The 24,959-nt window shown below is 49.0% G+C and overlaps 1 protein-coding gene and 1 pseudogene across 2 annotated transcripts in view; one reads left to right on the top strand and one right to left on the bottom strand.

Annotated features, from left to right (window-relative positions):
- The window catches only part of LOC308620762 (centrosomal protein of 78 kDa-like), a 423,604-nt pseudogene that overhangs the window by 316,300 nt on the left and 82,345 nt on the right, over nucleotides 1–24,959 (bottom strand). The gene's annotated exons all lie outside the window — the stretch shown is intronic.
- LOC308620061 (NUT family member 2G-like) lies at nucleotides 13,879–23,564 on the top strand (the record flags this gene model as incomplete). Its single annotated transcript, XM_081239400.1, has 3 exons — nucleotides 13,879–13,969; nucleotides 22,122–22,189; nucleotides 22,710–23,564. The coding sequence occupies 3 exons, from the start codon at nucleotides 13,879–13,881 to the stop codon at nucleotides 23,499–23,501; spliced, it is 951 nt and encodes a 316-aa protein (XP_081095526.1). The 3' UTR covers nucleotides 23,502–23,564.

Genomic DNA, 24,959 nt, shown 5'->3' with positions numbered 1-24,959 from the left:
AGCTCCTCCTAGCTGCCTGTGGGCTTCTGCACCAGACGGCTGCTCTCTACACCACTACACCCCCTCAGAACCGATTTGGGAACTGGTTCCTTGGTTTTGGTCTTGGTTTTGTGTGCACTGATGCCAGAATTTGTTTGCGTCTTTTGCGTTTGGGTGTACAAAATGGGAAATACTCCATCAACCCTGAAGGAGAGCCCTTTGGGGCCTATAGTAGATAAATGGGTGTAACATAGCCCTGAGCCTATGACTAAGAAAGACATGTATACTATTGTAATAGGGTGTGGACCCAAAATATAGGATCACAAGGGCGGTAGCCCCTAAATGGCTCACTCAATTTTTATAGGATCTCGCAGTTAGAAGTGTTTTGCAAAACAGCAAGCTGCACCGGCAGTTGTTCCACCTGCCCACCCTCCCCCCATGCCGCCATCATATTCACCACCTCCTGTTTCCCCTACCCACGGGGATCAAATAGAAGTTTCTGTGTTAACCCCCAGAGGACAGGAGCCTGATTTAGTATCACCATCTAAGACTCCACAAGCCACCCAATTTGGACTGGGAGCCACATCCACAGCAGGGCAAGTTCCCTTGTGCGGACATCCTATAAGAGGCCAGGGGACTCCCTTGGCCTTGAGGCGTCCGATTCTAATTTCCCCACAGGAGCCCCAGGGAACTTTGACAGTGGGGAACGAGTTGATTGACTCTCCAATAGATACCACTCCCCAAACCCTCCCTGTTTATCTTAAGAGGCTTGTAAATATTAAACAAAGGGGAAACAAAGTCATCCTAGGAAAAACTTGCCTGTATCTTTGAGATGCAAATGTCCTTTCTGGTCTTCTCAGGAACTCTCATCTCTGCCATCTTTCTAAAATGCACCTTTTTGAAAGAGGGTAAAGTAATTTAGAAACTGACTTATCAAGGATAAATAAAAAACCTAAGTGTCTTTTCTGTAAAAATTCAGCCATCTAGACAAGTGAGTTGGATTTGTTCCATCTGCCAGAAACCTAATTTGAATCCAACCTCTTTTTCTAAACTGATGGGCTTCACATGGCTGTACCTGACTCAGTGCTGAAATTCTGAAATGACAACCATGACGTCTCTGTATGTTTGTGTCCTTGTATGTGTCTTTGTCTTTGGATAACATTGCTGAGGTTGATTTGTGGATGAGCTCTATTTAATTGGCTTAAAGAAAAGTAAGCACTTACACACCAAACTATTCTAAATACAAGAGAAACTGAGCTAAATGAGCTTCAGGTTCATGTGAACTGGGAAATAGTCAGTATTAATTAAGACCTGGTATTAACGTTCGTTTGTTGATCTAATTAATAGAGACATGCTGTTAGAGTCATCAACATTAAGTATAATACTTTTATTGTGCCTACGTTTAATATAAGCTAAATAAAATCTTGTTATATCTGTTGCAAATTTGTCAGCAAGGAAATAACTTGATGTGAAGAAACTTTTAAGGAAAGAAAAGGCAAATGAGGTAAGAGCTTTAGGTGAACTTTTTAAAATACTTTTTAGGAAGGTCTATCTAAAATTAATCTCTCCAGATATTTGACCACTTGAAAGTCAGAATTGTGCTAAAGTAAGTGACAGAAGGTTTATGGAAAGTGGACCCTGAAAAAAAGAGTTCTGTACGTGGTCAGGACTAAGTTTAAAATAAGTTTAATTGGGTAAATACGTTTTAAAAGTAAGCTGGTGCACAACTTGAATTTCGCTTTTCTCTTTGTTAAGAAGACAAGGTTTCTTAAGATTTTGGACTGCCTTTGATACCAGATTTTAAGTTTTTCTACCTTTTAAGAGATCTGTTCTGTACTTGCCTTTGAAATCTTTTATTGTTACTTTGGCTAAGTGAATAACTATTGTTTCACAGTGACATGGGATCCTATCTGTTTTAAACCCTTTTCTTATTTTTTTGACAAAACTTTCCAAATCAAATTATAATGAAGTTCCTTTGACCTCTAGCTAACTTTGGGGTGCTTCAAAGGGCCCCTGAAACACCCCAAAGAGAGATATTAACTAATTAGGTTGAATGACACAGGAAGTGTTGTCAAATAAGCAATAAATCTTCTTAGGTTCTATTGTATGCCAAATGACACAGGTATTCTGCAGATTATATGGAGTTCCTAAAATCTGGTATGTCCTGGTAAAATGTTACCAGTCAGAATTCTCTTTATTGTCTGAAAGTGTTGCATGTCACCGCAGTAACCACGTTACTTTCTCAATTGCACTGTAATCAGATTGAAACGTGCCTTCTTAAGTCTTTCACCATTGTACACAGTCATGGTTTCACTCTGATGCCTTTGCAAAAATGCTTCCTCTCCAAGAAGATTTATAGAAAGGACCTTTGCATAAATACAAGTTTCTGATTTTCAAACCATAAAGGTGAACTGGGTAAGAACTTGAAGAATTCTAATGGGAAACCTGATGGCTTCATAAAGCTGTTAACAAAAACGATTAGTTGCACATGCCTGGGTAAAAGGGTTATACTTATGGTTATAATTTTGGTTATAATTATGGTTATAATTTTTATGGTTTCTATCTGAAAAATGACTGTTTTAACTCTGTGTTTTCCAGGTGTAAGCAAAACGCTCCCCTTAAACTCATTATGATTTACAGTCATTTGTTAAATTATACCCTTGTAAGCAGAATTGAAACATTTATCTTTTTCTCTCTACCTGGGTGATCCTGCCAGTAGCATATGCTTGTCCCAAAGATTAAGCCATGCACGTCTAAGTACGCACTGCTGGTACACTGAAACAGCGGATGGCTCACTAAATCAGTTATGGTACCTCTGGTCGCTCGCTATTGCAATTGGATTACAAGTAGTTATACTGATCATTGTTCTTTGTTTCCAGATTGTTTGCTCTTTGTGTCTCCCTGCTGTACTGTGTCTTTGTTAACGTTACTAGCTGCATTACTTATATCCTGTCTACTTTATAAGACTGGCGTCTCTTACAGTACCCAGTATGGAACCAGGCCTCCAACAATACTTCAATGGCTAAACATCTTGAGAAAATAGACCACATTTATAACATGAAATAATTGTAATAGTGTGATTCTAGGTACAGGAGGAAGCAACAAGGGAAAATGTCTCCTGGATCATAATTAGATAGAGGATCCAGAAGATCTTTAATTAGCAATAGGGCCTAATCCAAAAACTAGCACCTGGAGTGGCATATCAAGAATTCTCCCCTGACCTGGGATGAGCCTCCCAGCGCCGTGGGACAAAATTTGATCCTGAAACGTCTCCCAAATATTGGTCAAAATCCTGACCAAGAGGAGAGGATCTGAGAAATGGAATATTTCCTGACACATCAGTCATTAGCGACTGCAGCCCCCCAACGTGAGCCGGTGAGCCCTGACGAAACTCAGGATATGAGAATATAGGATACAGGCCCCAGACAGCTGAGGTACATATCAAATGACTGATTTCAGTGAGCCCAGACCCTTGCATCTTCCCGTACATGGAAAAGTGCTGAATTCCTTAACTTAAGATGCTGCCTCCCAGGCTTGAAGCCCTCAAAATTCCCATCAAAGAGGTCGTAACTCTCAACTTTTAGGCTGAGAATATTTTTTTTAAGGCTACAGGTGTAAAGGACACACTTTCCAGAGAGGAACAAAAAAACCAAAAACCCAACGTTTGGAACACCGGCACCAATGGTGGACACTCCCGGAAAGATCCATCTGATGAAGCAATTAGAAGGGCCGTCACCCCCTTTTATCCACAAGACTGTGGAATGGACATTGACAGTAGGGAATTCTAACAGGGAAGAGCCAAATCGGACTCCACATGGGACCTGTTCCTTTTACTTTAACCTTTGCCTTCTGCTGCTTTTGTTCACTACAAGGATACTGTCTGTACCTGTACATAATGGCCTGCCTCGGGGAATCCTGTCCCTCTGTCTGAATGTTAAACCAAAGTGCCTTTGTTCAGGGAAACATATGGACTCCTTCCACCTGTGGATGGCTACAATTAAGAAGAAATTAACACGTCTCCTCCCCGAGGCTGGCCATTCCAGGGGCTATTCGCACAACTTATGGCCTTCTTACTTTACCTCCTCATCTCCTCCCCATCTCTGTATTATAAAAGAAACTGGCACCCAAACCCCGATAAGATGGTTATTTTGAGACTTTACTCTGCCATCTTCTCGGTCTGCTGGCTTTCTGAATAAAGTCATATTCCTTGCCTCAACACCTCATCTCCGATTTATGGCCTGTCGTGCGGCAAGCAGAGCAAGCTTGGACTTGGTAACATCTTTACTCAGGACACGGTGTCACAAAGTGGGACACTGTTTTCTGTTTGTTTTGTTTTTGTTTTGGGCCATGCCATGTGGCTCGTGGAATCGTAGTTCCTCGACCAGAGATCCAACCCGCGCTCCCTGCAGTGGAAGCTCGGAGTCCTCACCAATGGACTCCCAGGGAATTCCCATGGGACACTGTTACCTGGCAGTCACGGCCCTCACCTTTGTGAGGCAGAGGTAGTAGTGTAGCGGGATTGAGAACGGTGTGACGTTTAAAGATTAGGTGGTGAAAGCAGGATTTCACAGGAAGTTAATCCAGTGATACTTGCGGAGAAATGTTGTCAATTCAGCGTTAAGAAGACTGTGGACAAGGTGTGGAGTTTGCAAATAAACTTCATTTTCTAGAGTCAAATCTGCCAAGGCTTCCACTAAATTTGCAGTTGTGGCTATAACCTTAAGACACCTGAGACAGGCAAAAGCAACTGAATCAAGTTGTATGCTATAACAGGCAATAGGCCTGTGTTTACTACCATGCTCACACAGTTCTGCGCGGCCTGATTATGCCTTTCATGCACAAATAAAGGAAAAGGTTTTGAATAACCTAAAGTTAATCTATTAAGTAGAGATCTCTTTTCGAACTTAAAAGGGCTAATATACTTTGCCTCCAGTGGAGATCTCACCTTAAAGTATCTGGATCGGGCTTCCCTGGTGGCGCAGTGGTTGACAGTTCACCTGCCGATGCAGGGGACACGGGTTCGTGCCCCGGTCCGGGAAGATCCCACATGCCGCAGAGCGGCTGGGCCCGTGAGCCATGGCCGCTGAGCCTGCGTGTCCGGAGCCTGTGCTCCGCAACGGGAGAGGCCACAACAGTGAGAGGCCCGCGTACCGCAAAAAAAAAAAAAAAAAGTTTCCGGATCAACCTGAACCTGATCATTTGGGTAACCCTAAGGCAGGCAGTTCTTGCAGTGCTTGTTTTAGCCTTATAAAAACCTGCTTATGTTTATCTTCCCAAGCAAAGGATTCAGGAACTAAATCTTTAATAAGTTCATAGAGTGGAAGAGGTAACAGAAAAATTTGGAACCTAGAGCTTGCAATAACCAGCTAAACCTAGAAATCCACAATGCTAGCACTTAGTTGTGAGTCTAGGAAGTTCCTGTATCAGCCTAATTCTCTCTGGAGTTAGCTGAATTCCTTCAGTGCTTAGATTACGTCCTAGGTAATGAACAGCGTCTACGGATAATTGTAATTTTTCCTTTGTTCTTTCTCAGCTAACTGTTGCAGCAAATAAATGGAATCTTTTATGAATGCCTTATGGAACCTTTACAGTAGCTGAGTACAGCAGGAGGTTATCTCCATATGGTAAAAAGGCTGATTTCTCAGGGAACTAGAGGGTACTTAAATCTTGGTGAAGTACTTGGGAGGAAAAAAGAAGGAGTCCCAGTGAACCCTTGAGGCATAAAAGTGCAGGTATATTGTTGATTGTTCCAAGTAAAGCCATGTAGATATTGGCTGTTGGGTCTCCGGGATGCTGAAGAAAGGTGAACAAAGGTCTCCAACTGTAAACCATTTCAAGTCAGTTCAAGCTTGTGACACAAGGGTGGCTAGGTTTGGAACAACAGGAAAACAGGGAAAAACTATTTTTATTAACAGCTCCCAAGTCCTGGACAAATCGCCATCCTGCCAGGTTTCCAACCAGGCAAGATTGGCATGCTGCAGGGACGAGTACACGAATGATTACCTCCTGGGCAATTAGGTCTTCTACAATAGCTATGGGACCTTGTATGACCGCAGGCTTTAATAGCTCTTGAGGAAACCTAGGTAGAGGTTTAGCTACATCTATCTGAATCTTTATAGGTTTGCATTTTTTTATTCTTCTGATGTTAACACTGTCAGAAGTAGCCCCCAAATTTGCAGGCATCCTGTCAGAAGTAGCCCCCAAATTTGCAGGCATCTCCTTCCAATTAGGGAACTTTTGTTGAACTTCCGCTTTTAGGTCCAGGACAGATTGTAAGGAACATAACTGATCAGGTTCACGTTGATCAGGAAATTTTAAGGTGAGATCTCCACTGGAGGCAAAATGTACTGGCCCTTTGAAGTTAGAAAAGAGATCTCTACTGAATAGATTAACTGGGGCTATACTGCATAGCAGAAAGGAATCTTGGTTGAGATAAAAATTCTCTCTGAACTGTATTAGGTACTCCCACTATGGAAACATCCTCTTTACTCAGAGGCACCTGTTGTTCTTTGAGGGTGGGATTTAGAGTAGAAAGCACAGCTCTGGTTAGGGCTAGGGGTAGGGTGTTAAAGGGTTAGGTAATTATGTTTACAGTTAGGGTTAGAGTTTAATGTAGATTTCAAAGTAAAATATGAGAGTGGGGTTTCAAGTAGAAAGCATAGCTCCAGTATCAACTAAAATTTGGCCGTTTTTCATTATATTTTCCTCTGGGCTGTTTAAGGTCATTGCTGCTAATAGTTTACCAGAGAACCTCTGGAGTTCTGCCAACTAGGGGAGAGGGTCATGGGGGGCCCTCCCTTTGAGACAGATATCAGAGCATTTGTGAAGAGTTTGCATAGGACCTTTGAGGACACCTCTTTTTCCAGTGTCCTCACTGATTACAAATGAAACATCAACTTTGGGTCATCAAATTGATCATGGACCCCTAGGAGGTTGTAATGGGGGAGGCCCAGGTGTCATTTTGTGTCCCTTGCCTTAGAGCTGTTGTAACTGTAAGGCTATGAGCTTGGTGGATTTCTGTTTGTGATCTTGCTCCAAGGTCCTTTCAAAATGCTCAGCTATAGTCACGAGTTCAGTCAGGCCTATAGCCTCCCACCCTCTTTTCTGCCCTTTTATCAATCCACTCATCTCAGAAGATAATCCACTTACAAAGAGGACAGTTAAAGCAGGCTGAGTGGCCTTTTTATTGCTTGGAACACCAACTGCTGTAAAAAGAGAGCTTCCAAACTGGTTCCAAAGTCTTCCACAGATTCACCCCTCTTTTGTTTGTACGAGTGAATAATACATCGATCATTATTAGGCCAATTAATAATAGACCAAGTGTGAGCAGGGAAGATTTTAGGAATAGCTTATAAAAGGTTAGTTGTTATTCTGCAAGCCTTTTTAGGTTGAGGATCTTGAATACCATCCTAGGGATTATGTCATTTTGCTTCCCACATCTATTCTGGGGCTTCCCCCAGTCCTACCAACATGTGTACAAGTGGATAAAGATCTAGCAGTTTGGGGACATACGCCCTGACAGTGACTCTAAGTTCTTTAAAAAATGTTGGGGGTTCCTCCAAGGTTTAGAGAATTCTTTGACTACAGCTCTCAGTTCAGTCTTTGACCAAGGGGTAAAGGACACCTGAGGGGGCTCACCTGCAACCTCAGGTAGTTTCACTTTAAATGGCAATTGTTAAATATTCTTTTTGGAATAGAGAAGTATTTCAGACAGGAAATGAGTAACACAAGAGTCCTCGGGTGACAACGGAAAGGGGGGGACAGTAGGAGGTGCGTCTGCAGTCACATCCGTCCTACGGTCTTTTGTCTCAGGTACCTTTTGTCCCTTTAATTTTTCATTAGCTTTTTGTTCTAAGTCTCTAAACGAAGCTATTTTGGAATCTTGAAACCGTCTGTAAACTTTTACATACCAAGTAAAGCAGGCATCTCATTCTCCCTGTGCAATCTGTGAACCCTTGCTCTCTAGTGGTTTCCTTAAATGTACAATCTTGTCTAACTGGAACATGCCCCACAATGACCACTGTAATTCTAGATCAATATTAGTATAATTTTTCCATCTTTCTAAATATCTACAACCTCCAGGACCATAGTTCTTAAATATAAAATAAGCAGGTGTGCCAGAAGCTGGCATTCTCAACTCTTGGGCGATAAAGGATCTCATTTCCTTAGCTAGCCTTTGTCAACCCAAAAGAACACACAAAAAACCTGCGCCTTAATATATCAGCAGTAACAAAGAGATGTTACTATGTCCTGGACAAAAGAAGGCCTGGTATGCATCACCACCGATTCCCAGGGATCCTTGGACTGAGGAAAAAGATCCAAACGGCAAATCCCAAGGAAGGGGGACTGCAAACTGATTCCAAACAAAATGGAGAACTATAGCCACCACCAACAGCTCCAAGCATGGAAACTGGGGGCTGATTCCAAACAGATGGGCAAGTGCAGACTACACTGTCAGCAGTGCCCAGTGTGGAATCCAGGGAACAAAATTAGGGGCTATGGTTTACCACTCAAAAAATATACTGGCAATAACCAAGAGATGTTACTGTGTCCTGGGAATTTCCATCTGAAAGGCTAGGGGTTTGGCCTCAAGGAGAATCCTCTACCAGCCAAACTGACCTGCCCTGTAAAGGAAAGCCAGTTAGATTGGGAGCACAAACGCAAAGAGAATGGAGCTCAAACCAAGAGGAGCTTACCAACAACCTTCAGGAATGGCAAGAAAGACAGTGAACTCAAAGGAGTTGTGGGCACCACACCTGTTCCTCCTTGTCCCAAATGTTATCAGAAATTTGCTTCAGATCCCATCACTGCCACCAATATATTTACCTTTTTCTTTTTAAAAAGATAAGCATTTAATCATAAAATCATCTTGTTAGCAGTAGCAATCATAAGAGTGGATTTTAGAAAAGTGCACATACATATTTTTATACAGAACATTTCTGGAGGGATACATATTAAACTGTTAGTGGCCACCTCTGCATGCCCCCAATGTATTAAAAAACAAAATTTAACGGAGTAAATTGGAAGATTTACTTTGAATTTTGAATAAATTGGCCTTATTAAACGATTCATGAATCAGGCAGCATCTCATCTGATAGAAAGGGAGATACTCCAACGGGTTACACAACATGGAAGGCTTTCTTTTTTTTTGGCCATGCCACGTGGCATGTGGAAATCTTAGTTCCCCGACCAGGGATCGAACCCATGCCCCGTGCATTGGAAGCGCGGAGTCTTGGCTGCTGGACCACCAGGGAAGTCCCAGAAGACTTGTATAGTAAGGAGGGTGGGACAAGGAAAGAAAGTCATCATCAAGGGAAAAAATGAAAGTTCACTGGAGGAAAGTAAAACTTCAGGTGACAACGGCGTCTCATTGGCTAAACTGCGGAATTTTCTATTAGCTATTTCTATTTTCTATTTCTTGTTGCTGGCCAGGAAGGAAGTCTTCCCTCCTCCAGCTGGGGTAGTAAAGTGGTTGCACTTCCTCTTTGGGGTCAGTAAGTGACCTCTTCCTGTTGGGGTAATTGATGATGAGTGGCATGGTATGAGAGCTCCCTCTACGGGCCTTCCAGACTCCAATTCTAGTGCAGCTTTCCTTTTGTTAACATTCACAGCATGTTTTATTGGCAGGAGGAGTCACAATGAGGGAGAAAAGGCCACAAGACTCACCATAAAGAAGGCTCAGAAATGCTTGGGTGGGTCCAAGGCAGGCACAAGGTGGCTGTGGGGTCAGCTGGTGGCTACAACGATCACATGGTTCCCTCTGATGGGTTTGCAGCTCGATGTGGAAGAGTGAATAAAAGGGTCAGTTCATGCTATCAGAGAAACATGAAACTGAGATAAGCTTCCCACTGCTAGAAGCATCTTGAGCCTTCAGAAAAGAACAGAGAACATGTCTAAAGGGTTTGGGAACATCAGAGCCACATCTCCTCAGAGTGGGACTCCCCAGGCTCTCCAGGTCTCAGTCCCCAACTCTCCCTCAGTGACAAAGCCTCCCTACCTCTGCCCTTGTCAGCTCAGTGATCCCTAGAGGTCCTGCCTATCCGTGAGGACTTAGGTTTCCATGAGACAGGTTGGTTGAGACCTAGTGATACAGTTGACCAGCCTGATATGCAACAGTTCCCACCACCCTGGGGCAGTTGGGCTCAGGGACACATGGCTCTGGACCCCATGTGGAGGGTGTCCTTGCACGTCCGCTGTGCCACAGAAGAGCCAGTAATGCCTGTAGCTGTCCAACTGATTCTCAGGGGGTTTTCCTGGGAGAGCCCTTGGTCATCTGACCTCCTATCCAGGAAGCCCCATGACTTTCTGATTGCTGCCTGTCATGCCAACAACACACCTGTGAAGGTTCTGCTCTGCATGGCCATCTGTCCGCCAGGCGCCCCCTTCTAGGGACCCAGATGCTAGGACCACACAAATGCTGAAGGAGTGTCCACCTGCCTAAGGTACAGACACCCCTGTATCCATCTGCATGATTTCTACTGGGAATCAACAACATTTGTGGGGATTCTCTGGCCCTAAAGAACAGACCAACCTGATAGGAGCAATGCAATGATTCACAATTACCAGGGTCAATGCACATATACAAGGGCCCATAGCCCCAGATGCCCCACTCACAATTCACATGAGGGTCCCATACGTACCCACCGATGCCCAAATATTCTTGCTTCATACATACACAATCCAAACACGCACATCAGTGGTACGCTGCTAAGTGCTTGATAAAAAGCTCTCCGAGAAAGGCGGGAAAGACTTCACTTATGGTATCTACATGGTATAAATATTCCCAGCAGGACCAATTTCAAGCTACCCACCTGACATCACTAAACACACAGCTGGGAAGAGATATGCACCATTGACTCTCCCAAGACAGTATGAACCAGTTCCAGCACATGCCATAACTTTTCCTGTGAATGTGTGCACAGAATCCACTTACACCCCAAGGAGAACTCTCAACTCCCACCACAGATATATAACCAAAAGGACACCACATACACATTTGTGTTTGTACATAGATATATATATATATATATATCTCCTGAACACACACCCTCACCCTGAATAAATACACAAACAGACCACCTCTTACTACCTAAATTTTTACAGATGAAACCTTACTCACCCTGAATATTCACATTCCACTCTCACAACTATATATACACACACAACATGGGCCTGAAAACAAACATGTGCAACCAATATGCCATCCAGATGTACACACTGAGTACCTAAGCACACAGGGTCACCAAGTACACAACTGTCTCATGTGCAACCCAAAAAACACCCATATGCAATCCCACGGCCCTAAAATACATAGACTGCAGGACTCCTGCACACACACAGAACCCACACAGCCTACTGGTTTCCAAACACACAAACTAAACTCTCACGTCCCACAGAATACATACCCCAGAAGCCCCAGGAACTCAAACACACACACAGACACAAATAATCTATACTTATCAAAGACAGCTGACCCTTGAACAGCTTGGGGGTTAGGGCGCCAACCCTCCATGCAGTGGCTCTGCATCCATGGATCCTGTAGTAGTCCTGTAGTAGTTACTGAAAAAGAAATCCACTATAAGTGGACCCGTGTGGTTCAAACCCATGTTGTTCAAGGGTCAACTGTACATATAAGTCCACCTCACTAATACTGAGAACACACATACAAGCAACACCACTAAATTCTTCAGGCATTACATTTTGAAATAGACACACAGAGGACTCGAAGCCTCCTGCTACACTCACAAATCACAAATACACACATCCACAAACTACTCATGAGTATACACCCCAAATGCTCAGACACACTCAAAACAGAAAAACACTGACAACCTCTGCAGTCTTACTAAGATACATACACAATTCTCACACACCTATGGACACACACATGCAAATATTCCTAACCCCTGAACATATGGATCCCCTCCCAAACACTATACATTATGCTACCTCTCCAGAATACAAGCTCCCCACCACTACTCCAACATACAAACTGTATATGTCTGTGTGTGTATATATATATGTTTCTACCCTCACCCTGAATATATAGACAGACCACCTCTTACTCCTACCAAACACATGTATAAACACCCTAGCGTTCTCCAAAGAAATACACTTTGAATACTCCTAACAACTCCATACCTTATGAACAAACTCTGATAATGCATGCACCTGATGATGGACACGCACACGGATTAGAATACACAAGTAAGATACATGGAAATATCTCCAGCAAACCATTTATGAAACAACTTCCATATATCAAATTATCCCTAGCTATCAGGAGCCAGTCACACATATGCAAGTACTAACAAATACCCGTATCACATATTTCTAATACATACAAATGCAATTGTCCATCTTCCCTGTAGAAACATAGAACCCCACCTCTCTATCAGATACACATATACTCACTTCCCAAAATACATAAGCCTAAGAGGCTCCTACTGAAAATTACAAATGCACAGCCTCAGCAAATATTCCTCCAAGTGGCCATGCCCCTTGAATACACACACAAACTCATTTAACACACAACTCTCCACAAGTCCCAAATAGAACCACGATTACCCAGTACACTACAAATAGACAATAATGTCACCCTATACACCCTTTGTTCCAAATACACATACAGTACCACACTACTGGCGTATACATAACCCCATATTCCCAACCTCTCACACAGAATGAACTCTGCCATCTTGCAGAATACAGGATCATACAAACACAACATACCTACACATTCAACATCCACCAGCCCCATAAAATAGTCACAGACTTGCCCTCTACACATCCAAATATACATACACAGCTCCTGAAAATGCACACCCACAAACACCCCATAACCATACAACGTGCCCTGAATACACAAATGATCAGCCTACATTCCCCAAATATACAAAATTAACAGACTGGACACCCAAAGTAATATACACCACTACTTTTCCTGACATGGCCCTTACGCATATGCAGATAATCCTTCCAAATCCACCATTACACACACACAAATCCCCAAATTCAGGGGTGAAAAAAACACATGTAAACATATTCCCCAAACACCAAATTACAAACACCTAACCACCAACTCCTTGAGTATGCCTGCGTCACATCTCAACACCCTCCAAATACAACGCTCACTCTTACACACTCTCACAAAAACACAGGCATGACCTCCCTTCAAACACAAATATCCACGGACAAAACCAACCCACACATTTGACTACCTATCAGATTCCCACCAACCAATTAAGTATGTACAGACCCCATCTATGCTTGCAAATCAATCATGATTTGACACCAGACTACAAATACATGCTTATTACCACATTCAGCAAAGTTGCTCGCATCACCGACAAAAGAATGCAGTTTGAACCTAAGCGTTGACTGATGTTTTTATGATAAGAAGGAAGACACTAGTGAAACGATGAGTGTGTTCCTTCCATCTTCACTCATTTTCCAATCACCTGAGCTACACCTTCGGAACCAGATGAGGGTTTTCAACTCGCAAGAACTTCCCTCTAGCTTTTGTACTCTTCACAACGCGCAGACTAGAACGGCACCTGTTTAATAGCTCGCACACACTATTTAGCCCCCACTGTAGGCCCCGCAATCACTGAACCCTTCATGCAGCCGGCTCCCCAGTGGTGCCGATAATCCTGGGGTAAACATCTCAAGGGAATCGAGCTCTATGGGGGCGTGAATCCACATTGTGGGGAGTCTCCTTACATGGACAAGGGCACAAATAACCCACAGGGTGAACAACAGTGCAGAGCGGTGACACCTGAGGGGTGAAAAGTCCCCGTACCCCTTACCTCAGGATTCCTAGAATTGACTCTACAGGCCGCCATGACAGGCCCCTCCCCCGCCGGACAGCCATTGGGGCCCCACCCTCCGCGCTCGCGCATGCGCTCCTGTCTTCCGGAGCAAACTGCCCCAGCAGACGCCGGGAGCTGTTGGAGGACGGCGGTCCGCCGTGCCCGAGAGACCCGCCCCAGTGGGCGTGCGCGGGCGTGCAGGCGCGGGGTGCGCGGGCCTAGGAGGTCTCTGCAGGAGAGGACAGAAATGGAGGGTCGGGCAAGCTGCGGAACTTCTCTGGCGACGCTCCTCGCTGGGAACCTTCGTGACGGTCTCTTCTTAAAACCAGCTCTTGGGAAATGTGCACTCGTGAGTTTTATATTGCACTCGTGAAACCCATGCACTTAGCTACAAAGAGTTCTGGAGAGCTCCGCTGTAAGCACAGTAGCCTCAAATTGGGGCAAGTACTTTCATGCCCTTTGGACTGCCGTTCCTTGGTTCTTGTTAATGCCTTTCAAAAAACAGTAGGTCCTTTTTCCTAGCACACCTGAAGTTTCCGTTAAAGAACAATGCTAGCAAAGAATTTCAGACCTGGGAAACACTCTTAAGATACTGTCTCCTGACTCCGTTCCTAGAGTTTTTCCAACGCATTTACTCTACTAGAATATTTTTTCTCCGTGTTCACAGGTGTTTCCTTTGTACGGTTTTGGGGTTTTTTAAAAAATAATTTTGAGAAAGAGTTGACAATCTGGGCCAATTTCAACAGGTAGTATGGGAACAATTTTATTTTCCCTCCCTCCTTTTTTATAATATCTTGCAGAATTTCAGTTGACAATAAAACAACAACAACAAAAACAGTAGCGGGATCAACTTACTGACCTGACTTTGTAATACTTCCCAAAGAAACTTCAATCATCAGATCCGCTTTCTGGTCAAATGCAAGATTAGAGCATTTCTCACTCAACAGGATGCCTCTGAAGACCCCTCACATGTAACAGCACTAAGCGCCTCCAAGTGCAGACTTGAAAACTCCACAAGACACAAACATGGTATCTCTTCGTTTCTTTAATGTTTCGTGATTGAGTGGAAGATGAACTGTCTTCTGAGGCTTGTGATGCATGTCCAGAGATGTTTTTTCTCAGTAGTCAATGCCCGCCCCCACCTTCTGTGCAGGAATAGTCAGAGATCATGATCCAAAGGACTTTTAGATACTCCCTTCTGTGACTGGTCTTCCCAAGTTACATTTGGGCTAATTTGATTATCTCTGTCTGTGGGGTGTAGGATTTTGAAGTATTACAAAAGTGATTGCAGTATTGGGACTGGCTAATTTTTGCACAGTGCAATTTTTGTATCAGTGGCCTTGAGAAGAGTCCTTCAAATACTGTATCAGAATTATGAGTGAGAATCTTGTAAATAATTGGTTGAATGACTGAACAAAGGGAGGAAGCAACAAGGAAGCCTGCCTTTCTCGAGTGCCTGGGTACAATATTTTGCCTCACCATTCCTCTAGTATGAAGTTATTGGTTGCAAATCATACAAGTTTTCCTTCATTATAAAAGCTCCAGGGCTTCCCTGGTGGCGCAGTGGTTGAGAGTCCGCCTGCCGATGCAGGGGACACGGGTTCGTGCCCCGGTCTGGGAAGATCCCCCATGCCGCGGAGCAGCTGGGACCGTGAGCCATGGCCGCTGAGCCTGCGCGCCCGGAGCCTGTGCTCCGCAACGGGAGAGGCCACAACAGTGAGAGGCCCGCGTACCGCAAAACAAACAAACAAACAAACAAACAAAACCTAGGTTGATGGATAAAGACGTGAAAGGAAGGGACTGTCATGCTCAACCTCGGTGCCGTGAATCAAAACAACAGTTTATAAACTGCCTAAAGAGGCACACGCCAATTGTGTTGCCACTGTGGGAGGTGGAAGGAACTTCCGGTTCTTGCCTACCTGCCAGAGCCCTCGTGGAATGTCCCCCCAGCGCACGCCACCCCACCCCGACCCACGTGCCCTCTGCCCCTCCCCCACCGCAGAACGGTTCAGCCCGCATTTTCCTGTTTACTTTCAAACGTGTCCCTCGTTGACTTGGATCCCGAGCGTTTGCTGAAGCAGGTCGCTCTCTGGCTCCTGGTCTTGACTTTTCTCATTGAGGCTACCAGGCAGCAGTAGTCCGTGCCCAAGCCTGCAGGATGGCTTCAATAGGAGGTAAGCTACTATAGGCTGGGGGTGTGTTCTCAGAGACCCTGCCATCCTCACATCCTTCAGGTTCACATGTTACACTTAACTGTGGGCACCTAGTTGGACTGAAGTAGAGGGAGAAGAGAGCACTGGACGCACAAGGACATTTCACCTGGGGAGACTGGGGAGCCTGAAGAAACCTGAGACTGCCCTGGGGAGGAGGGGTCGTTGGAGGTGGATCCAGAGGAATTGCCCTGGCTATGGAGAAAGGATGGCAGCAGACAGTCTGATTCTTTCTAGAAGGGAGACAAGCCACTTTGAAACGTGTGTGTAAGGATGTGTGTGATGTCCTGGTGGTGACACGGGGAGGGTCATGAGGAAAGCCTAGAGCTGTATTGTGTTCCTCAGGCACCTGAAGCTTGCCTCACCATATCTTTCAAAGGGGTTTGAACAGGAGCATACTGTATCTCAGGGGGCCGTGGGGAGAGATGGTCTTGGTGAGAAAACTATTCAATGGGGCTGTGTGTGGCTACACCTGCAGTGAAGTGTCCTCTCCGAGAGCTAGGCAGGGGGTTACTCTAACTGCCGCAGCCCACACCTCGTCCACTCCTCCCAGCCCAGAGCTCACTTGTCAGTTCAGGTAACTGTTGCCTTGGATTCAACAGGGGATGGGCAACCATTACGAGTAACTTCAGCCAAGAGAGGGCTCAGGTTCCTGAGTTGCTCTGAATTGTTCTTCCTTTTGTGGAATGGCAGTACTTCAGACCTACTTCATCTTGTCCAGTATCTCATGGTGGACCCTCAGGCTGCCTTGAGAGGAAGAGTTTGTTCCTATTTCAGGTCACTCCTTCATGGACAGGGAACAGATGTGGAGTGGGGTTGTTTCGGGTGGAATGTCTATGAAGCCTGCTTCCTCTTTTAAAGGGGGAAGGAGTGTAGCCCAGGATCAGGAAGATGATCTTCTGTGTTACTATTAAACGTCCTATGACATCTGTTCTGGTGAGTTAGGTGCACCGTGGTGTGTACCTTGTTCTCCTGAACGGGGATGTGTTTCAGACAACTTGATCGCCATGGCATCTGGCTTATGCCTGCATCTCAGATTGTCTCTCCGTTATTGGGAGCTGGAAGGGGAAGGACCACAGGCAGTCTATACTCCCACGACCAATGTAACATGACAATTCCCTGGCCCTTGTTTAATCCTCTGCAGCCATCACTGGCTGTGAAATGACAGAATCTAAGGGACACGCGCCTACTTCTCAGACCACCCCAAGCCCCTAGGAACAGAACTCCTGACTGATGACAGTGACTCTGGGCACTGGGGAAGGGGTGGCAGGACCTGGCCCATGTTACGTATCTGCTGTGGGTTGTTCGGAGATGCAGGTGCTTTCTGGGCCAGTGTCATGGGTTTGTATCAGGATTCCATTAGAGATATTTTCCAGCATTTTGTTTTGTTTTGTGAGGCTAGGAAAGAAAGAGGGGATTTATACTGAGCATCAGGAAAAGGAGGACTGAGGAGGAGGTGGGGCCCTAATATTTTACACAGTGCCTGTCCACAAAGGGCCTTTGGGGGCCTAGAACTTACCTTGCAGAAGGCCCCACCTGCTAGTACGCCGGCTGAGGGGCATTTCTCACAGAGCAGATGTCCACACAGCTCCAGGTCTTGGGAGACAGCCTGTGAGGCTTAGGTGCCAGGGTGTGCCTTAGGGAGGCTCTCCAAGTGAGTGCTTGCTGAGGCAATTTCTTCTCGGCAGGCAGGGGTCAGGGAGCTTGGTGGATGGGCGTGGGGTCACCAGTGGAATAATTCTCAACTGGAGGTCAGGGCATGAAAATCACTTGAAGACATTTGCACGCTGCAGTTTCCCTTGTCCAAGAGTCTCTCATCTGTGGAGATTTACACTCTGATGCCGCAGAAAGCCTCAGTCCCACTTGCCCATTCTCCTCCTCCATTCACTCCTTTCCTTTGCCTCAACAGCATCTGCAGTGCTGGGAACGGATGTCACCATGAACCCCGGTGCCTCCTTGTCTACTTTCACGGCAGTGTCCTTTCCTCCACCCATTCCTGGCGCCCAGCACTGGCCACCCTGGGAGCAGCACCTGCCACCTCTCATCACCCCCGCATTCCCTCCTGGCAGCAGCCTGTGGCTGCCAGCTTTCCCCAGGATGCCTTTGGTGGCTAATGGTGGCTGTGGCCCCAGTGCCCCTGGGGCTTGCAACTTCACTGTACAAGTCAGGTCACAAGGGAGGCCAGTGCAGGCCCCCCCAGCTCAGACCTTTATCGTTCCTCAGGGCCCCCTCAACTGGAGCGCTCCAGGGGCCCTCAGCGGGAGTGCTGCATGTCCTGCACCCATATTCTTAGCAACCCCTGCGATGGAGACCATTGTGACTGCTCCAGCTGTTGGAGTTACTCAGGCTGGCAAGGGAGGCTGGACCCCAGGCTTTCCTCCTCAAGCTCCACCACCAGCTGCCCAGATGGCCCCTAACATTCGCCCAGTGAACTCTGGGCCATGGCCACGTGGCACTTCCAGGGAGGGCAGCCTGGACACCAACCAGCCCTATGCCTCGCAGGAGGACTGCTCTAACCACCAGAGCGTGTACAGTAACTTCCGACGGTGGCAGCGCCTCAAGCCACTGGCCCGGAGACACCTTCCCCAGAGTCCTGATGCAGAAGCTCTTTCCTGCTTTCTCATGTGAGTGAACGCTCAGGGGGTCATGAGCTTATCGGAGCTCTTAGATAAAGAGGAACTGGGGATGGACTCGCAGGTTAGGTTTCTAGGGATACTGGAAGCAAGGTGTGAAGGCGATGTCCACGCCACGAAAAGGCACACTGTCAGTCATACGGGCGAGCCTGCTAGTCCATGACATCATGACTGAAATGTGCCTTATCTCAACTGACCCCACCCCTCTGTGAGTCTAGCCAGCTTGCTCTTCCATGATTCTCCTGGTAATATGGCCTGAAGACTTGAAGTCAGAGAGGGTCGTGGTGTAAGTTGAGGAGCCAAGGAGTGGATGCCACACTCTCCTGTGCTGACGTCTCCTTTCATACAGCACTTGAGTGTACGTGGCCGGGGGAGGTCACTTCGGAGAAGGGGGAGGAGCGCGGGGCCCAGGAGAGCGCTTCATGCACGCCTCGACTTTGTTGATGTGGAGAATTCCACTAGGAACAGGGTGATGGTAGAGCTCTCCTAAGGGCATGGGCTCTCTCCCACTAGAGTTGTGAGCCTGGCAGGCATTTCCATCCTAAACCTGCGGTCCCTCGTAAAAAGGGGACAATCACACTTCACCTTCAGAGGACCGTGCAGAAGACTCCTTGGGCTAATCTATGAAGTGTGAGCAGATTGCCTGGCACATGCCACGCCTCACTGATGATGGTGATTTTTATTATGAAAAGGCAGCCTTGAAGAGGAAAAGAGCTCCCCAAGGCACAGTGTCCCAGCTCTAGCCTGGGAGTGGATGGTCATCCTCGAGTGAGTGTGAGGCGGTGACAGCCGTAGCCGGGAAGGCTTGTCTCTGCTCTCCCAGACACCTGCCTCTCACTCTCCTGTTGCTCAGTCATGCTGTGTTGAGTGATGTGTGGTCCACATTGGTGGGTGGGGTCAGGCAGGTGGGGGCTGGGCTGGGCACAGAGACTGACCCCGAGTGCTTACAGCCCAGCGCTTCGATCCCTGGCCCGCCTGAAGCCCACCATGACACTGGAGGAGGGACTGTGCAGGGCCGTGCAGGAATGGCAGCACATTAGCAACTCTGACCGGATGATCTACTACGAGATGGCGCAAAAGTGAGTCAGCGTCCTGGGCCCAGGGGCTGCGTGGAGGGTGAAGCGAGTGGGTGAGGGCAGGGTCTGGCCGTGGGGGTGCTCATCAGAGAGGACAAAGGAGAAGGGCTGTCGCTCGGAACGGGGGGCCCGCAGCCCAGAGGCCCTACAGTCCTCCAGAAACCCCTCCCTCACCTTGACAGTTTGGGTCTTCTGTCCTTCCTCCACCACGAGCTCTGCCCTCCCCTGAGTTTGACCTACCCTTGCCCTCACATGAAGGTCTCAGGACGGGGCAGGGTGAAGCTGTGAGTCCAGTAGGGGTCCAACTCCGGCCATATGGGCTGGGCTGGGGAAAGAGCTCCACCCGCCAGCCTGCTGCTTCCTTAGTGGTGGCTGGCTGGCGGCCACTGACATAGATTTGGGACCCCCTCTCCTCACGAAAAGTGGCCTGAGTGGGTACCCTGGCATCCCTCAAGAGGCTGGGGAAGCCAGCTGTCATCAGCCCAAGGGTCTCTGGCCCTTCCAGTGTTTGCTCCACGGTAATCCCCTTGGTTTAAGAAACAAAACCAAACAAACAAGCACCTCTCAGAGGAAAGGAAGGCCTGTCCTCTAAGCTCAGCATCCACATCGTCCAGCCTCTCCTGAGCCCTGTCTCCAGGTCTACGTTCCAGAACTCTCAGTCCCAACCCAGGGTCCTGGATTTGGGCAAGGACCCCTGTGGGGAACACATGCCTGTTCCAGCCTCTGGCTGTCAGCCCTTCATGTGGCTCTGGATGGGGGGCATGGGGAGGGTGCCCCCTGGGTCAGCCATGTGTCCCGTTGACCTGGTTCAATGCAGCGACCTGGCTCTATGCTGTTGAATGCTCTCCAGTGCTGGTGAGGCAGGAAGGGTCCCAGATCTTGTATCAGTTCCAGGAGCAGCTCTCTGCTGTGGACAGCACCTCACAGGGCCTTGACAGCCCCAAGGCACATCCTCTCCCAATCCCTCATTCTTGGCTGCCTTTGTTGGGCTCCAGAACCCAGGCCATTTTCTCAGGATGGCCTGTGCCTCCGTCACACCCCAGGTTCATGCAATTTGAGGCAGAGGAGGAGATACAGATCCAGCAGTTGCGGTGGATGCAGTGCGCGCAGGGCCTGCCTCCTCCAGCCCCACCGAAGCTGGATCCTCGGGGGCCCCCAGCCCCGAAAGTGGGCCTTCAGCCGGCCACCCAGGTTCCCACTGGAGTTGAACGCACAGGTAACAGGGGCCCAGGGTTGGCCACTCTTCCCATGTGGATCATTTTCCTTCAAGACAGGGGCATTGGTCTTTCAAGCAAAACAGCCACCGAGGCGGGGGGTGGGGGGTGGGGTCTCAGATGCCCTTTGTTACTACGGGGTATTGACTTGGTCAATCTTGTAACTTCTCTCACGCCTCCCTGTCAAAGGACTGCACACAAAGTCTGCCTAAGAAGTGGGCTTGATGGGGACACCCCTAGAAAATTGGAGGTTCCCCACTTCCTTATATGTGACTCTCTTAGATGCCCCCTTACCTCCCCCCTCCAACTGTGCATGAAGCTTCAGGTGGTCCTGACCCCCCCACACCCACATCAATGTCCCCCAACAGTGCCCTCACCAGCGTGCGCTCGGTGGTCAGGAGGTAGACCGGGAGCCCCTCACCTTCCTTCCCTTCCTCCTGCTCTGCCGCAGCCTGTGCTCCCAGGATGTCCGGCCCCTGGGCCCAGCCCTCCCGCCCGAAGCCACACGGGTCCCAGCGACCCCCGGAGCCCAAGGCACCCGAGGACATTCCACCTGAGGCTGTGAGGGAGTATATGGACATCATGGAGGCGCTGGTGGGGCCCGTCCACTCAGCCACAGGCGACTCAGATGCAGAATGGGGAGAGGACGGAAATGAGCTGCAGCAGGAAGAGGACGGCACCTACTCGGACCCGGATCTCTTAAGCTATATCGACAAGCTGTGTTCCCAGGAGGACTTTGTCACCAAAGTAGGCTAGGCCTGGAGACTGGGGTCTGCAAGATGCCAGGGCATGGAACTCTCAGCACCCAAGATCTGGGTTCTGCTCAGGCCGTTGGGACTTAAGCTCAGCTCCTTGTTCCTGAGCCTGGTGTTAGGGGAGGTTTACGCAGATGTTTGTGTGTATATGTTTGTGTCTATCTGTGTGTATGCCTTTGTGTCTGTGTTTGTGCCTCTGTATATGTGCTCTTTTGTGTGTGACTGTGTATGTGCATGTTTGCGTGTGTGTGTGTGTGTGCGTGTGCGCGCTGACCATCCCCGCCTTGTGGAGGAGAGTGGGGTGGGTCTCTGCTTTTCACTTTCCCTCCTGGCCTTCTTGTCTCACAGGCCACTCCTGGCCGAGGATGCTCACAGCCTCTTCTTTCTGTTCTAGGTGGAGGCAGTCATTCACCCTGGATTCCTGGCAGATTTGCTTTCCCCAGACCCACAGCTGGATCTCTTGGCCCTAGAGAAGGAGCTGGAGCAGGAGGAAGGGCTCACCCCCGAAGAAGTGAGACAGGGGAGGGAGAGGGACACTCAGGGAGCCAGGGGACCCCACGGGAGGGGGACCCCAGGTGATCCAGGGGACAGGGGAACCCAGATGACCCAGGGGAGCCAGAGGAGGGAGGGATCCCCGGTAGAACAGGGGACACAAGGGACACTCAGGAAGACCAGGGCACAGAGGGACCCCAGTGAACAGGGGAGAGGTAGGGCCCCAGAACAGGAGGGCCACATAGCGCTGTCCATCCCTCCCCTGCCTGGGACACCTGGCATGGGGAAGGGCCCGTTCTGGGGTGGGTGCAGTGCAGGGTGAAAGGAAGGAGAGGATAGGGAGCCGGGAGGGGAGGGAAGGTCACAAAGCTGGGAATCAGTTGCAGGAGAATGGCCGGACTGCCACAGTGTCTGTATTTGGATTCGAGTCCTGGGGTCGCCCGTCCCCTCCTCCCCCCCAGGGCCATTGTCCCACTGCCCAGTGCTCCTCCTCTCACACGTGTGTGTGGAGCCGTCACTGTCCTCCTCCCTCCTACCAGCTGGTGCAGAAACGACTCCTGGCCTTGAAAGAGGACGACGGTGTGCGGGCAGCCCTGAGTCACAGTGCACCCGGAATGGCCTCAAGTCCTTCTGAGTCCGACGCCGGCCAAGGTGCCCAGAGGCACGACCAAGACCCCCATCTAGGGGTCAGTGATGAAGCCTGCCCACCAGAGATTGATTCTCAGGCTCTTCATAGGCTCATGCAAACAGACACTGCCCTGTGCAGGCCCAAAGTCTTTGTTCCCTCTGGAGGACGTCAGGAGTTCTCTATATTCCGGCCCGTATGGCTCTCCCCTCCCCAGGGTCAAAGGCGCACCGGCCCTCTACTGAGATCCAGGGATGCGTCTGTTCTCAGAAAGGCCTCTCCTCTTCGGGAGGCCCGAGTGCCCAGGGAAGGGTCCAGTGAGAACGAGGAGGTGCTCCAAAGCGTCTTCATCATAGACTCTCAGCATATACTGGTGCCTTTCGGGATGTCCCTCAGTCCTGCGCATGTCTCAGCCCTGGCTTCCTCTGGAGGTTGGGGGGCCCAGAGTGTTCCCCAGTCCCCCTCCTCTCAGAGAAGAGGCCTCAGCCCAGCTCCACCAGCCGCTCCCAAGTCGAGGAAGCGGGCTCTGTGTGGACACCCAGCCGCTGCTGAGAAGCTGCCCATCCCCGGGGCTGGCCTCGGCGTCTCTGGGAGGCCAGCCTTGGCTCTGGGGCTGGCTCGCCCCTCACAGCTGAGAAAGAGAAAGCGTGACCCGTTTGACACAAAGAAGCGTGGGAAGAGGAGGAAGAAGCACTGCAGCCAGTAGGGAACAGCTGGGCTGGCCCTCCAGGGCGAGGCCCCAGGGCAGCCCCCTGGGGAGCCTAGGGGCTCCTCCTCCTCCTCCCAGTGCTGATCCTGGATGATGTGGGGGGAAGGGAGCGGGGCAGGACCACCAGGGTGGGGAGGGGGAGCGGGATTGTTGGGGGTTAGGGAGGTGGGGGAGGTGGGTGTGGCCAGGTGTGGGTGGGAGCAGGACCTTTGGAGTGATGTATGTAAATTGTGAACAAAGATCGTTTTCGTGGGAAATGCTCTCAGGCCACTGTCATCTTGTTGGTGTTGAGCTGCTCCACAGAGAGCGATCCTGAGAGGAAGGAAGGATGAGGGAGGTCACAGGAGCTCTGGGTCTACAGGTGGCCACACCTTTCCTCCACATAGACAAGGACTCCTCAGGCTGCCCCTGGGAACGCACAGCTCTCACTTTCCCCAGGGACCCCCTCATCAGCCCCTTCTCTAACGCCTGCTCGGCTAGGGGCCTTCTGGGGCATCTGTACCGTCTTCTGCATCCCTGAACCTTCTGGGGAGGCAGAGCTGCTCTTGTGCCTTTCAGCCCTCTGGACACTCACCAGTTTCTAGGATGGAGCCTGGAGACGGCCCTTGTCATTATGGAGCTTCTCTCTGCTTTCCTCATGTGGCCAGACGACGGCGCTGGGATGACCCTCCGCTCATCCAGGGTTTCCTCTGTGGGTGGCCTGACCAGAGACGAAAAGTCTTGGCCATGGGGACGGGACTGTCTGCCTCATCGTAGCGGGAGCATCCTCTAGTTCCACTGGGATTATTGCAATGTGGAGAGTGGTGGAGGCAGCTACCTCTTCATCCCAATGAGGATGCAACAAGGGGAATGGGTGTGGGGAGATTCATGGGGCACCCGTTAAAGGTGTGTATAAGGGAAAGGACAGTCGGGCCCCTTTGTGGAACTTGTGGGATTTCTGTGCAGCAGCATCTCGTTCAACTGAGGGAGGAGGACCCATGTGGCTGTGGCCGTGGGGACTGGCGTCCGGGGCCTCCGGGTCTGCAAAGACACCCCAGAGCTACTGTCCCTTCCCTTTGCACCCATGGCTGGACGTGTGTGTGTACTGGTATCAACACTGGTTTGTATCCCCATAGGAAGCAGGTCCTCCTAACAAACTATGACCACGTTTCACAAGAACAGCTTGCTCACAGGGGCGGCAGGGGGTGGGAGAGGTGTCTGTGGCCCCAGATCTGAGTGGGAGCTGGGATCCATGCTGAGGAGTGTGGAGGCCTCAGTCACCGTCCTGTGGGTGTCGGCAGAGGCTTCGAATCATCAGAGCAGGGGAAATGACCCCCTCATTAGAGTGAGATGAGCAAACAATGAGGGGCAGGGAGTAGACCCCTGCTGTCTCCCAGAAGTGCCTCCCCTCCCAGTCCGCTTAGCCTCTGTCACAGCCTGTGCTGGCCCACCTCTGAAGCCCCTTCCTCCTAAAGC

This window comes from Mesoplodon bidens, assembly GCF_964165515.1.
Source record: "Mesoplodon bidens genome assembly, chromosome: 7".
In the NCBI taxonomy this organism is placed as follows: Eukaryota; Metazoa; Chordata; class Mammalia; order Artiodactyla; family Ziphiidae; genus Mesoplodon; species Mesoplodon bidens.
Note: the sequence above shows the minus strand (reverse complement) of the source record. Positions and strands in the feature narration are given on the sequence as shown.